Genomic DNA, 15,677 nt, shown 5'->3' with positions numbered 1-15,677 from the left:
TTGTTAATTTGCTTGTCCTGATTTGTTGATATGTACTCTGATTTGTTTTTTTTTTTTCCTGATTAGTTTTTTGTTTTCGGATTCGTTCTTTCGTTTTCGATAATCAACACGTTATCACATTTCACGCTGGCTGATGAACATGTATCAGAGCTGTTTCATGACTTGCAGCTGTGTTACAGGGTCTTGTTAAACACCAACCGGACAGAACACACACTCGGTTCCTGACTACATTATGGCTTTCCCATGGGATGACTGACGGGCGCATTACCATCATTAGGAGCGAGAAGTTACACAGCTGCTAGAAGCTGTAGCTGCCTCAGAAATGATGCGTGCTCGTCTGCTTTACGAGCTAATCTATATTTCCTCGACCGTCACCTGAACTATAAAAGGGCCATTACGGCAGGAGAGAAAACCCATGAGCCCATCCTCTCAGCAATTTATGGTGCATAGCTGATTAAGTGTGTAATGTGTGTACTGATTAGACAGAACACAGAGGTCAGGCTTACAGAGACTCCTCGTAAGATGATTACTGCCTGGGTGGACGATCGAGTCCAAGCCTGTGTATCCCTATGGACCAAAAACAGAGCTAAATACCAGACTATAGTCCCCAGATACTGACTTTTTCCTGCTTTAATTATCGCAAAAAACCCCAAAGGGCCCGGAATCAATTAATGATGGGAAATGATTATTATAATTTTGGAGGAACAAATTGAAAATAAAATGCAAGTCAGCGAAGTGAATCTAATGCATTTAAAACATCACTCAACCTGGAGGTGGAACCTTAGTGGTTAAAGCATTGAATTCTCAATCCAGCAACAAGAAGCTGCCATTCCTGGGCCCCTGAGCAAGGCCCTTAACCACACCTTTGAATAATAAAAGACAGATATAACATCGTCTCTGGAGAATGTAAAAGGTGAGGATTGTTGGTGACTGTTTACGAAAATAACTCTTTACAACCGCGGTAAGCAGAAAAGCATCTCACGTGCGCCAAACTGAGGTGGACTGGGCTGTAAACAGGAGAACAAACATCAGGTTACTACTGCGATCAGCAAAAAAAAAAAACCCAATGTGGGCTTCTGCTGTTGTAGCTCCAAGTGAGTTATTACCTCTCTTACAGCAGTTATAACCTGACCTAATTGCCACTAAAAGTGTCAAAGAAGTGACTGGTGTGAGAATCATCCCACTCTGTGCAGCTGAACGTGGGTCCACATAAACATCTGAAAGATCCAAGAAGTTCCTGAGCAACTCGAGAACTTTAAGAATAGATCTGGATTGAAATTATTATCAACAGGCTGCAACAATGCCAAAGGATTCCCTTCCTGGTTCCTCTTAAGGTTTCTTCTGCCATGCAGAGGTTTTCTCTCTTTATTTATGTAAAGCTGCTTTAGGACAATTAAGTGTCCACCAACTATCAGCTGATGATGTAAAATGAAAATGATGGAACTGCAATGAATGGACATTCAGAGCCATACCAAAACCGAAGCTCACGTGTGAATGATACAGATGCAAATGCAGGTCGGACTTTTCAAGTAACGAGCGATTGTGTACGATGCTTGAGGAAACATCGTTACCAGAAGAATCGTTGCTATGATTAAGACCGTAATACACTGCAGGAACAAATGGTATTCTAAGGAAATCTTCAACCATTCATACATAAAAATACAGCCCTTTTGGCATTCATATAAACGACCCTCGGCTCGACCCGATGCGCATGAGCCCCTGAGCGAGAGCGGATCATGAGATTAACATTAGCGTTTCATCATATTTAATAAGTGCTCTATAAATACTTCTCGAGTGGATCCAGGGCTTTGTGTGTATATTAAGAAAAAGAAAAAAAGGTGGGTCGGAGTTTACATCTTTAACGCTAATGGAAAGCACTTAATGTGGCGCTCCGATAGAACAGGCGACTCATCGCTTTTTAGCGATCGCAGCGCGGGCGGCATAGGACACGCTCGTGCTTTTAACCAAGTCCTGACAGGAAAAAAAAAACATAGAAATTACGGGATACATCAGGCTTACCTACACCGGTTTTAATCATGGTTGCCAGATCTTCAAAACTTTTGCAAGTCGATTGGGTTTGATATTTCTTTCTTTCTCAGTATAATGAAAATGCTGAAAGTTAAATGATTCTGGTGGAAAAAAGTAAATAATAGGACAATAGTTGTGTGTGTGTGTGTGTGTGTGTACACAGTGGGGGGGTTAACGGTACACAAAATGTACAGTTCACGACGTACCTCGATCTTTAAGTCACGGTTCGGTTTAATTCGCTACAGTTAAGGGTTAAGAAATGCAAAATTGCTTGCCATTTTTTATTAGCTTTGTTTATTATTATTAGCATTTGTGAACAACAGTTTGCATTTATTTTTTTTTTTTTTACAATTAACAAAACAATGTCACTTTATTATATTTATTCACTTGGGTATATCCATAGCGCTAGGCAGTGGCGCTGTGCTACTCAACCCGTATATGAAAACACGAATTTGTACTGCGTTGTAATGTGAACTTTTGTTCTATGTTTTATGACAATCTAGCGGTATGGATTTATAATCAATTTATTTAATATATTAAAACAGTGTGTGGCATTAATTTAATTTATTTCTATATATTTTCTTTTTTTACCAAGCAGTCATTTAAAAAAAATGTTTTATATGTATACTGCTGACTAAATAAACTTGAGGTCTGCCACTTAATATGTTCTTGAGGGAACTCTGATTGTAACTATGTTCTGCAAGTAAAAAACTGCATTCGTTGTTCAACATGGACCTCATGGTAAAGACTTTGAGGATTTGAGAATTACAATCGTTGCTCTCCACAAAGATGCTGAGGTTGTAAGAAGATCAGTAACCCCCTGAAACTGAGTTACAGTACAGTGGTCTTTCAAGACGGGTCTCCTCTCAGAACAGACCTCACAAGGGTCCATCAAAGAAGTTGAGACCTAGTGCTGTGCGTCAGGTGTAGAAACTGATAAGATAAAAAAAAAAAAAAAAAAAACAGACTCATGAGTGCTGCAGCATTGATTTAGAGTTTGCAGAAGGTCTGCATGTTACAGTGCTCAGACCAAACACCACACACTGCAACAAGTGAAACTGCTCACAAGAAACCTGCAAACATTGTTTGCTGAAGAACAACCTGTCCAAGAGCATGAATTACTGGAACCATGTCTTGTGGTCTGATGAGACTAAGATAAACTTGTTTGGCTCAGATGGTGTCCTGTGTAGTGATGCCCTGATGAGGAGAACCAAGAATATTGTGTTCTGCCTAAAGTCAATCATGGTGGTGGTAACATCATGGTCTGGGGCTGCATGAGTGCTGCTGGTACTGGCGAGCTGTGGTTCATTGAGGGAAACATGAATTTCAATGTTTACTGTGACATTCTGAAGCAGAACATGATGAACTCCCTTTAATCAGAAACTGGGCCGAACGGCAGTTTTCCAACATCATAAAGACCCCAAACACACCGCCATGATGACACCTGCCTTGATGTGGAAGGTGGAGGTGATTGAGTGGCCAAGTATGTCTCCAGACCTGATACCCTATTGAGCACCTGTGGGGATCCGCATGCAGAAAGTGGAAAAGCGCAATGTGTCCAACATCCAGCAGTGGGAGAGTGGAAGAGGATCCCAGCAACAACCTGTGCAGCTCAGGTGAATTCCATACCCAGGAGGATTAAAGCAGTGCTACATAACATTGCCACTTTAGACACAGTTTTGACATGTTCACTGAGGGTGTACTAACTTTTGTTGCCAGTTATTTAGACAATAATGTCTATGTTGTAATTTTTAGAGTACAGTAAATCTGTACTGTATACAAACTGCACATTAACTACTCTAAAATATATCCACGGTTCATTTCTATAATATTGTCCCTTGAGACGATAATAAAATTGTGAAGGGCGATACTGTATATACATGCATACACAAAATATTACCAAAAGTATTGGGTCACCTGACCTTTCCTGTCATATGTGGTTCTTCTCCAAACTGTTACCACAAAACTGGAGGCATACAATTGTGCAGGACATCTTTAGATGGGCTATAATAATAATAAATAAATAAAAATTAAACAATTTTGCGTTCACTTGAACCTGTTCCAGAATGACAAATGTGCACAAAGCAAGCTCTATAAAGATCTGGTTTACATGCTTTGGAGAGGAAGATCTTGGGTGGCCTGCTATAGAGCACTGATCTCAACCCTACTGAACACCTTTGAGATAAATGTGAACACTGACTTCACCCACATCAGAACCTGACTTTACTTGTGGCTGGTGACCACAAATGTCTACAAACACACTCCAAAATCTACCTTCACTACAATTCCACCTGCCGCGATCATTACTAACGGATTCGTGTAGCTTTCTTCAGTCATGCATTTTCGTCTGCTAAATTGCAAAGACAAGAACGATCTCGAGCGTGTTGCGTTTTGTTCCCGTGTCCTGATTCGCTAAAGCTAATCAGCCGATCTGAGTTTTCTTTCTTGCCGACGAGCTCCGCTGCTGACTCAACACGCAGAAAGACAAGACAAGATGCGGTCCGACAACAATCAACGACGCGGAAAAAAACTTCCTGCCAAGTTCTTATCATTTGCTCTTAATCTACTCATATATTTCATTGGTTAAATATGATGTTGCATTTTGAAGGACAATGAGAAAATCCTTACGACAGAATGAGAAGAACATTTGGAGGGCGGATGAGAAGAAGCTTTAGAAAGAGAATGAAAAGAACCTTTGGAGGAAGGACGAGAAGAAGCTTTGGAGGGAGGATGAGAGGAACCTTTGGAGAGACAATGAGAAGAAGCTTTGGAGGGAGGATGAGAAGAACCATTGGAGAGACAATGAGAAGAAACTTTGGAGGGAGGATGAGAAGAAGCTTTGGAGGTAGAATGAGAGGAACCTTTGGAGGGAGGATGAGAAGAAGCTTTGGAGGGAGGATGAGAGGAACCTTTGGAGAGACAATGAGAGGAACCATTGGAGAGACAATGAGAAGAAGCTTTGGAGGGAGGATGAGAAGAAGCTTTGGAGGGAGAATGAGAAGAACCTTTGGAGGGAGGATGAGAAGAACCTTTGGGGACTGTGTCGTTAGCAATCCTTCAACCAGCGGTAGTTTATGCTACAGGTAGACTCCGACACCAAATCCTGGTAACCAGGTAACATTTAAGCAATTTTCTGTATTACATCTTAATTAATAATTAATAATATTATAAATAAATAAATAAATAAATAAATAAATAAATAAATAAATAAAAGTTGGCATCGTATATCATCCATCCGCTGCCCTGATTTCTAAACATCGGCATCGGCCACAGAAAACCCATATCAGTCGACCTCTAATATTTTATTTATATAAATATAAATATAAGTTCTTATTTAATATTTAAAGAGAAGAGGAAGTGAAAAGAAGGAAAAGGCTTTTTTCAACCACAAACTTGCAATGACTTCAAAGTGTTACATCACAGCAAACTGATGACACGTGCAGTAGAAAAAAATATGATGTCATTTAGCATCACGACTTTAAAACCCTTTTAAATCCCAGTGATCCAAATATCATTTATATACACATATATACAAACAACCTGAATTCCTGGAATATTTTTTAAATTTGAATAAAATGAACATCACTTAAGCCAATATTTTATTCACAATAGAAAATAGAGAACATAAATGTTATGCACAAAATGAGCTCATTTTAAATGTTATGCCTGCTACGGCACCAAACAGCTGAAAAAGCCAGACATTTTGAAAATATTCAGCTGGAAGAACTTCTAGAGACTAATCAAGTTAATTCACATCAGGTCTGTAACATTAGTTTTAAGAGGGAGGTCTTCGAGAGGCAAAGTCTCTCAGAAGTAAAGATGGGCAGGGGCTCTCAAATCTGTAAACGAGTGCGTAAAAAGATTGCGGAATACTTTAAAAACAACGTTCCTCAACGTCAAATTGCAAAGGCTTAGCAGATCTCATCATCTACAATACATGACATCATCAAAAGATTGAAGGCTGGAGAAATCTCTGTGCGTACGGGACGAGGCCGAAGACCTTTGTTGGATGCCTTGGGTCTCAGGAACCTCAGACGACACTGCATCACTCATCGGCATGATCATTGACGTTACTAAATGGGCGCAGGAATACTTTCAGAAACCAGTGTCGGTAAACACGAACCATCTGCTTTATCATCCACAAAGGAACCCATATGTGAACATGGTCCAGAAGCACCGTCGTGGCCTGTAAACTAAGACTCCTTTAAAATGGGGTCTGTTTTAAAGTGGAAAAGTGCTTTATGGTCAAACGAATACAAATTTGACGTTCTTGTTGGAAATCACGGGCACCATGTCCTCCGGGCTAAAGAGGAGTGGGATCTTCCCAGTGTTTTATCAGCGTTCGATTCAAAAGCCAGCATCTCTGATGGTATAGGCAGCTTGTATGTTTTGGAGGCACTATGAATGCTGAAAGGTATATAAAAGGTGTTAGAGAAACATATGCTTCCTCCAGACAACGTCTATTTCAAGGAAATCCTTGTGTATTTCAGCAGGACGATGCAAAGCCACATACTTTCTCATAACATCTAAGGGAGTTTTTCCTTGCCACAGTCGCCACGGCTGCTCATCAGGGATAAACACACACCATTCACCTTGACTGTTGATTTCTGTGAAGCTGCTTTGAGACAATGTCTGTTGTGAAAAATGCTATAGAAATAAACATGACTTGACCACTGCAGCTATTACAACAGCATGGCTCTGTAGTAGAAGAGTCCGGGTGCTGAATTGGCCTGCAGTTCACATCTTTCACCTAGAGAGAACATTTGGTGCATCATTAAACAAAAAAACTCTTCAGCAGCTGGAAACCGAGGTCAGAATGAGACCAAATACCAACAGCAGAACTCGAAAATCTCATAACCTCAATGCCCAGATGTCTTCAAACTGTTTTGAAATGAAGAGAAGATGCTACACCGTGGTAAACATGCCCAAGGCATGTTTACCACGTGCACAAGGGCATTGTCAGGAGGTTTGGACCTCCTAGCTCAAGTGAAGGGAAAATTTTATTTAACTTTGTGTTTACAGTTTGGGGAAGAACCACATATGGCTGGAAAGTCCAGGTGTCCCAATACTTTTGTCGATATGGTGTATATAAGAGATAGAGAGCTCAAAATGCATAAAGAATCAAGTTTCAAACTGATGACAGTTCAGCTCTGGACAGACGTGAAATCTCTGTACGCCAGTTCGACACGAATTTCGCTGCCGCAAACGAAAAGCTCACATCGTGCGCAAGAATTATGCGCAATCGCCAAAGATCACGTCCAGGAATAGTTTAATCTTGCCAAAAACAGAATGCGAACGCTGCTATGACGCTATGAAACCCACCGATATATGAGAATACCATTAGATAGCACCAATAAATAAATAAACACACAAAATCTCTTTCCAGATGCAAGCAAATGTTCTCATGAAGTTCACGTCTGTTACGGCTGATAAAAGTCATGTGACACGAGATTACCGTAGGGTTGCGAAGGGGTGCCAAGTTTACGAAAACCGTCCATAGGAACTTCATCAGAAGAACTTTGGAATCAATATAAGATGGACACTTTCCTGGAATTTATATTAATTGTTTAGAAAATGTACAGAAATGTATATAAAAATATCATAAACAACAGTTTGTTTGGTCAGTTTGTATGGAAAATTCTCTCCAAGATGGACATTTTCTGACATTATTTTGTGTGCAGGATTCAAGATATGGTGTGTCTTGTGTCATGGAGGAACACACACACACTGCATGTACGGGGGTGCATGTCATAGGCCAACCTGTACTTTAGTACATTCCCAGATTACTTTCAGAAACCCATATGTGAACATGGTCCAGAAGCGCCATCATGCCCTGTGGGCCGAGACTCATTTAAAATGAAAATTTGACGTTCTTGTTGGAAATCACGGCCACCGTGTCCTCCAGGCTAAAAAGGAGTGGGATCTCCCCAGCATGTTATCAGCGTTCAGTTCGAAAGCCAGCGTTTCTGATGGTATGGGGGTGCATACGTGCAAACGTTTTAGAGCAACATGCACTCCCCTCCAGTTTATTTCCATTAAATCCCATGGAAAGTTTCCAGTCTTATAAATTCCTGGAATTTTGCAACCGGTAGGACCACGTTTTACGACTCACGACCCAGGAGGTCTACTGTAATACGAACAGTGCTGCACGGACTTCATGATCAAATCAGAATAAACCCCCTGGTTACCCGATTGAGCTTTTTGTTCGTACTGTCCTCAGTGAAAGACGGAGAAATGATTAACAGCTGCTCAATTCTCAAGAAGTTGAGAACTTTATTAAGGACCTCTCAGGAAGTCTCCCCACAGTCTCCTCTGGTTTGTTGATAAACCAATGCTAAACCCATAAACGTGTAAAAGGGGTAAAGAGGTTTTTTTACTTGCACACTGAAATTCTCAACTATGATACATCACCCCTGGAGCACAGAGTTAGGAGTTAAGGGCCTTGTTCAAGGGCCCAACAGCCGCAGTTTGGCGATACTGGGGCTCCAACCACCAACCAGATCAGCAACCCGGCCTTGAACACTGAGCTACCACGTCTACACGTATATACACAGCAGGGGACGTGCTGAAACCCTAATGAACAGAACCTTCTCATTATCTCAGGTCCGCTTTGGAAACCCTGATTTCCACATGCATTGCAGGTCACTCCAGGTCATTCCATTTATCCCTTTCGATCTACGTGCTACACCGATCATGTTCAAAAGACCTAAAATAATAACAAGAAGAAGTAGATTTCTATGGTGGAACCATAAAAACCTTGGTGAGATCTGGGCTGGTTATAGAGTGTAATCTGGTTCCTTGGTTTCCTGCTGACCTTTCATATCACCTTGGTGTATGTGTGTGTTGTGTATAGTTGGTGTTTATAGTTCTATCAAGATATGCATAAGGAATGGAAAGATAAAGAGGCTGATAGGTTCATGTGTCAGCTCCGGTCACGATCTTTGAGAAAGCGGGTTGTGTTCGGGTTCAACATGGAAAAGAAGAAGTAGAAAAAAGGTTGTGTGTGTGTGTGTGTGTGTGTGTGTGTGTGTGTGTGTGAGGATTGTAAAGGACGTTATGTTGTGTTAGAAGCAAGTGGTGAGAATTTTACCCTGGAAACACTGGGTGTGTTTGTGTAATGAATCATTCATCTCCTACCTGGGCTTTCAGTCCTAATCTAGGGTCACAAGCAAGTCAGATCGTGGAGCTAAACATCTAAGACAGTTTCAGTTGATGGTAGGAACCCAATTTTTTGGATCGAACCCACACATACTGGGTCTGATAGGAGCTGCAGCGTTTCCATCTGGAAGTGTCAGAGCCACTATGGTGGATTGATAGCACTAGATCCAGGGGGATTAAGGCGGAAAGGGAAGAAAGGTTCGGATTACAGCATGAGAGTTGTAATCCATGCATACCGGGTCTGCAGGATTATTTCCTGCACTTCTCTCCGTGTTTACCTGGTAGAGCTAAGCTAGCTAGCTCCGGTCTCGATCATGGAGGCTAATCCCAACTGGTGGCACAGAACACGGCGGAAAAACTCAACTCTTGTCTGCCCGGAAGCGTCCACTCACCTCGGCGAACATGGTGCGACACGTCCGAGCACGTCAGCCCCAGCACATTTTCCCCCCGCTGTCTCTCGGTGGTTTTTTTTAATTTAGAATAGAACTAGAAAAGAAATGGATATTACTATTTAAAAGCAGCCAGGTTTCCTCCAGGCTCGCTGCCCTCTCCCACGAGTCTCCATATTGCTAAGGTTTACGTGCCGGATGCCCCGCCCACAACACGCCTAAGTCGCTTTCTGATTGGTCGGCAGGTTCCGTGACGCCATGCCAGTGCAAAGGCATTCAAACCCGAATATTATACTACTAATACAAATACTAATAATAATAAATCATATGACAACTAAAACACATTATCTATTAAAATCCATTTACAAAAATAAATGATCTGTCTCTATTACACGACCTCCACTCCCTCCTCAGCCTGTGTTTCTTATCCTCTTTCAGGGGAAAGTCTTCACTCAAGGGAGACTCAAAAACCTGACCGAAAGACACCAGATGACGTCATGCACTAAGCTCTAGATTGACGTCGCTTTGTCGTTAAATCACATAGTGCTTTACCTGTTTCTTTAAACCCGTTAGAGACACTAGTATGGAAACTGTACTTTTTTTGTCATCCTTCAGCACGTAACTTTAGAATTCGGTCCCTATTTCTAAAAGAGCTCACGAGTGTTTGGATTAAAGGCCTCTATAAGCATTAATGGACACACACACTATAAAGCACAAATTTGGGGGAGTGTGTGTTCTGGTTTTAATAAAACCGGGATTCTAAATGCATACTTATCGTGCTGCCGCTGCCACAAAGTGATACTGTCTGTTATTTGATCCGATTTCATGATAAAGTCACCAAAATCAGATTTTTGTTTGAATACAAACTACTGCCACCTGCTGCTATGAGGGAGTTCTCTTCTTTCACGCAAGCCCAGAACACACACGCTAGTTGGCTGTCGTCTGTCGGGTGTGTTCGACTTTTATTTTTGCGTGGATGCAGGCGAAGAAGGTGTGATTTCCTCAAAGCTAGTTCTTTTGGCATCAGTTTGGTGTGTCCCTAACTTAATGGTTGGTAACGAAAAAAAAAAACAACAACAAAGGAATTAATTTTAATATCGAATAGAATAAGTGTTGATCATGATTGCATAGAATAGAATGGTTTTGTGATAATCGAGTAGAATTAAGTTTAGAATAAAATAGAACAGTTATATAGAACATCCAATAAAATAGAACATATATTTCTAGAATAAAATGGAATGGTAGGGTGTTAGAGATCTGGCTTTACAAATCAACCATTGTGGAAATGGTTCAGAATATCACACACTTGTATTTTCTAAAGGTGTGTGATCACTTAAAAAAAATCAGATTCAATAGTAAAATATCCTGCGCTAATAACCGTCTTAGATGTTTAGTTCCTGGATCTGGCGTGCTTGTTTCCCTAGCTCAGGAGTGAAAAGCTCAGGAGTAAAAAAGCCCAGGTAGGAGATGAATGATTCATTACACAAACACACCCAGTGTTTCCAGTGTAATTTTCTCACCATTTGCTTTCCACATCACAGCACAATATCCTTTCCAACACACACATGAAACCTTTGATTTCTTTTTTTGCTTCTTCCTTTACATGTTGAACCCAAACACCACCCGGATTCTTCATTATATTACAGTACATCTAAGAAAAAAATGTAGAGAGGTTAGATGAGTCTGGAATCGCAGCAGAATGAGGTTTTACTACCAAAAATAAAAAAATAAAAAAGAATAATGATTAATAAAAAAAAAGGATTTGCTTTTATATATATATATATATATATATATATATATGTATATATATATATATATATATATATATATATATATATATATATATATATATATATATATATACAAAATCGTTATGATCGATTAGAACAGAATGTTTTATAAAAACGAAACAGTTTTGTGATGTTCGGGTAGAATTAGCTTCAAACTAAAATTAAGCAGTAGAATTGAATTTCTAAGAATGGAATACGTTCAGAAGAGTAGCATATTGAACTAGACTTACATCCAAATATCTAAAAAGGCAAATAGAATAGAATAGAATAGAAAATAAATAAATATGATCGTTTTTTTTATAGAATAGCTCTCTCTCTCTCTCTCTCTCTCTCTCTCTCTCTCTCTTTCTCTCTCTCTCTGTCTCTCTCTCTCTCTCTCTGTCTGTCTCTCTCTCTCTCTCTCTCTCTCTCTCTCTCTCTCTCTCTCTCTCTCTCTCTCTCTGTCTCTCTCTCTCTCTGTCTCTCTCTCTCTCTGTCTCTCTCTCCCTCTCTCTTTCTGTCTCTGTCTCTCTCTCAGTGTAGCCCCACCCCATTTTCCTTCCTTTTCACTGGCAGTGGTTTAAAATGTAATTAGTTGCCCATACAGCAGGGGCTGTTTGAATGACACACTCTTTCTCTAATACCCTGTACAGTGTTTTATTACCCCTCTTTATTGACCCTCACAGCACAGAATTCCTCCTGCATCTACAAACACCACACCACTGCATTCATGTCAGATTCCCTGATTTCTTTTTTAAATCCAGAAACAAGTTTGCTTTATTCCTAAAACGTTTAGGATTGACTGTAAATACGTATATAAGATCCCAAGATACTAAATATATATATATATATATATATATATATATATATATATATATATATATATATATATATATATATATATATATATATTTTTTTTTTAATTAATTTATCTATTTATTTATTTTTCAAGCATTTCATTGCATGTTGTAATCTGTATGAATCTGAATACATTTGTATATATACAGTATATATATGTATATACTGTGTGTGTGTGTGTGTGTGTGTGTGTGTGTGTGTGTGATTCACATATGATTCATGTACAAATCGTAATAAATATAAATTATAATATAAATATAAATAAACTTGACTTGTATATATATATATATATATATACACACACACTTTATATTTTATACCACAACATACCGCACACGGACACTTTATGGACAATCTAAACCACCTTAAATTGTTTAATTGTTTATTGTGTATATTCTTAGATTTTATTTTATATAGTTTTTATACTTTATTTATCAGTCTTCTTTTCTTTGTATTATTTTTCTTCCCATCCTATTCCCTCCGTCATAATAATAATTTCACTGCATGTTGTACCCTGTATGTATGTGTATGTGACAAATAACATTTAATTTAATTTAATTTTATATATATATATATATATACACAGTCTATTTGTGAGTGTGAGAAAGGGAGCGTGTAAATAGAGTATATACCTGTCCCAGATTGAAAAAGGCTCCAAGTGGGTCACACTGTAGATACGGGTGCAGATAAACATAATCCCAGGTTCCATCTGAGGCCCTGTAGGAGGTCACAGTCAACAGGTTCCCCATACATGAGCTGAAGTTGTCACTCACTCGCTTCCCACATCTCCTTCTTTCCCTGTATAGCTTCTTATTAGAATAATGCAAATGTAATGTTTTAGACTAAGCATGATGCATGTTGACACTGCAGCACTGATAACACACACACACACACACACACACACACACACACACACACACACACACACACACACGAGATTCACGTATGGCTGGGTCATGACCTTCCACATGATTTTATCAATCACAAGGTAGAGCAAACTTTGAACCCTTGGACACTTTATGGCAGCAATTTACTGTGTAAATCTTCAGGCTACTCTCACTTTCTCCTACAAACACCATCTTCAGAGATGATTAAGCAGCCAGTGGTTAAATATACCATGGTTTTATAAGTGTCCCGTTCTTTAAAAACCGAACGACAAACCTATCCGGTGAGGTGCATGATGAGAAATCAGACCATGGCTCATACATAAAGAAAAGAAGTGAAAAGAAAACTGGTTTAGGGTTAGGGTTAGTAAATCCTCTGTAAAATGTGACTCCAGTAAAAGTAAAAGTGTCCCTTTGAACTTAAAAGCACAAATGTTTTTGTCTTCAAATGTACTTAAGTATCCAAAGTGCTATGATTTATTATAACTCTAATGTTCCTATTATCATTTTATCACAAGATTCTTTACTTAATCAACTCAGTTGATGTGAAAAGACTCTGTGACGCTCAGCACACTGATCTATGAATAGATTGATATTAATGACTCAAACACTAATTGATTTCTATTAAAATGATCATTAACCCAATACTTCTAAACTAAAAAAAATCACGCAAATACAGACACGGGTGTTCGGCGAGTTTGGGTCTTGGAGTGTCTTCCATCGTTTATTCCTCTCTAAATGTTCTGCTTGCTGTTGAACTGATGCTGAACTGTATGTTGGTGATGAGTAGATCAAAACAAGTTCAAAACAAGTTTTAAATAGAACGTGCGTGTTTGACCAGTTAAGTTTTTATCCACTCAAATAAAAAATAAAAAACATCTGATTTAAAAGAAAGTGGTAAAAAGGAAGATATTTGATCGAAAATACTTCAGTACAAGTACAGATATGCAGAAAGCTTCCTAAGTGCAGTAATGAATAACATTTATTTTTTTAGTGTTTATAAAAATGTGGATTAAACTTTTTGCGATTTGCCCCGGATCTCCATAACGGGGTCAAAACGGCGACCTCCGAGCTGATCTTCATCTAAACAAAACTAGTTGCACGGCCACTGATTAACACAGGACGATGTCTTTCGGCACACTGACTTATGAAGAGCGGTGCTTCCTGTGACTGTGCGTGCAGCCTTGTGCTGCCATCTGCTGGCGTGTTACAAAACTAGTCTCGAAACGTTTTGATACCACCCTGTATGTACTGGAAAGTTTTAGGCAGGTGTGAAAAAGTGCTGTAAAGTATGAATGCTTTTAAAATAGAAGTATAAATCGTTTTTTTTTTTATTATTATTATTATTATTAATTTACAAAATGGAAAGTAAATAAACAGATGAGAATTCCAAATCAATATTTGGTGTGAGCACACTCTGCCTGAAAACAGCATCAGATCATCTTGTTACACTTGCAAACAGTTTTTGAAGGAACTCAGCAGGTAGGTTGTTCCAAATATCTCAGAGAACTCACCACAGATCTTCTCTGGATGTAGGCTGCCTTGAATCTCGGTCTCTTCATGCCTTTGCATGAAGAACCCGAGATTATAAATTCAATGACTCCTTGTTTTTACACTGAAGATAGTTGATGACACCATTAATCCTTTCATAAAACCTCTACCATGCTTCACTGTTGCCTGCAGGCACTCATTACTGTGTTTGCTCTGCAGCATGTTTTCATGCACAATTAGTCTCTTAGCCTTGTTTCCATGTTGGAAGTATGGCTTTTGGCAAAAATTCTTCTATGAAGGCCAATTCTGACCAGACTTCTCCAGAGATTTAATTGGAGTACTGGACATCTTTTAATGTCAAAGGGAAGTCCTTGCCTGTTACATTGCCCATTTCTTTGTGCTTCTTTCAAATAGCTTGAACATCACATCGTTAAATCCCAGTCTGCTCTGAAATGCACACACACACACACACACACACACACACACACACACACACACACACACACAACTGTGTGACTGATCTGTACAACTCAGACTCAACACACACTTGTACTCACTTGGAACACCCATGACTTCAGCACCATCCACATTACATCACCTCATCACCACAAACTTTTAAATGCTTTCTTTGCACATCTTTTCTGAACTGCAGCTATATTGCTCGTTTGCACAACATTTTTGTTTACATTTTGTACTGTTCAATTTTGTTAATTTTGTCTTGTCACAAACAGGTTTACTGGCGGAGCTATTTTGTGTTTTGTGGTTTTGTCCTGCACTGTTTTGTGTTGTCTTGCACTGTCTTGTTTTGTTTTTGCACTGTCTTGTGTTGTCTTGCACTGTCTTGTGTTGGCTTTGCATTGTCCTGTGTTGTCTTGCACTGTCTTATGATGTCTTGCACTGTCCTGTGTAGTCTTGCACTGTCTTGAGTTGTCTTTGCACTCTCTTGTGTTGTATTGCACTGTCTTGTGATGTCTTTGCACTGTCTTGTGTTGTCTTGCACTGTCCTGTGTTGTCTTGAACTGTCTTGTGTTGTCTTGCACTGTCTTGTGTTGTCTTGCACTGTCCTGCGTTGTCTTGCACTGTCTTGCATTGTCTTGCAC

At 39.4% G+C, this 15,677-nt stretch overlaps 1 protein-coding gene across 5 annotated transcripts in view; it reads right to left on the bottom strand.

Annotated features, from left to right (window-relative positions):
* Positions 1-12,966, bottom strand: part of snx13 (sorting nexin 13) — a 45,487-nt gene extending 32,521 nt beyond the window's left edge. For 2 of the 5 annotated variants that reach the window (XM_046834603.1, XM_046834604.1), the window contains exon 1: positions 12,835-12,855. Coding sequence is in view for 2 of the 5 variants with exons in the window: in XM_046834606.1 (XP_046690562.1) it covers positions 12,835-12,951 (117 nt within the window). In the remaining 3 variants the exon portion in view is untranslated. Of the gene's footprint in view, positions 1-9,578; positions 9,775-12,834 lie in introns of those variants that run through there. The other 3 variants (XM_046834606.1, XM_046834605.1, XM_046834608.1) reach the window with 3 other exon arrangements.
* Positions 12,967-15,677: the final 2,711 nt, after the last annotated feature.

Source organism: Silurus meridionalis, chromosome 22, assembly GCF_014805685.1.
Source record: "Silurus meridionalis isolate SWU-2019-XX chromosome 22, ASM1480568v1, whole genome shotgun sequence".
NCBI classification, from domain to species: Eukaryota; Metazoa; Chordata; class Actinopteri; order Siluriformes; family Siluridae; genus Silurus; species Silurus meridionalis.
The sequence above is the reverse complement of the archived record's forward strand: the minus strand, read 5'-3'. Positions and strand labels throughout refer to the sequence as shown.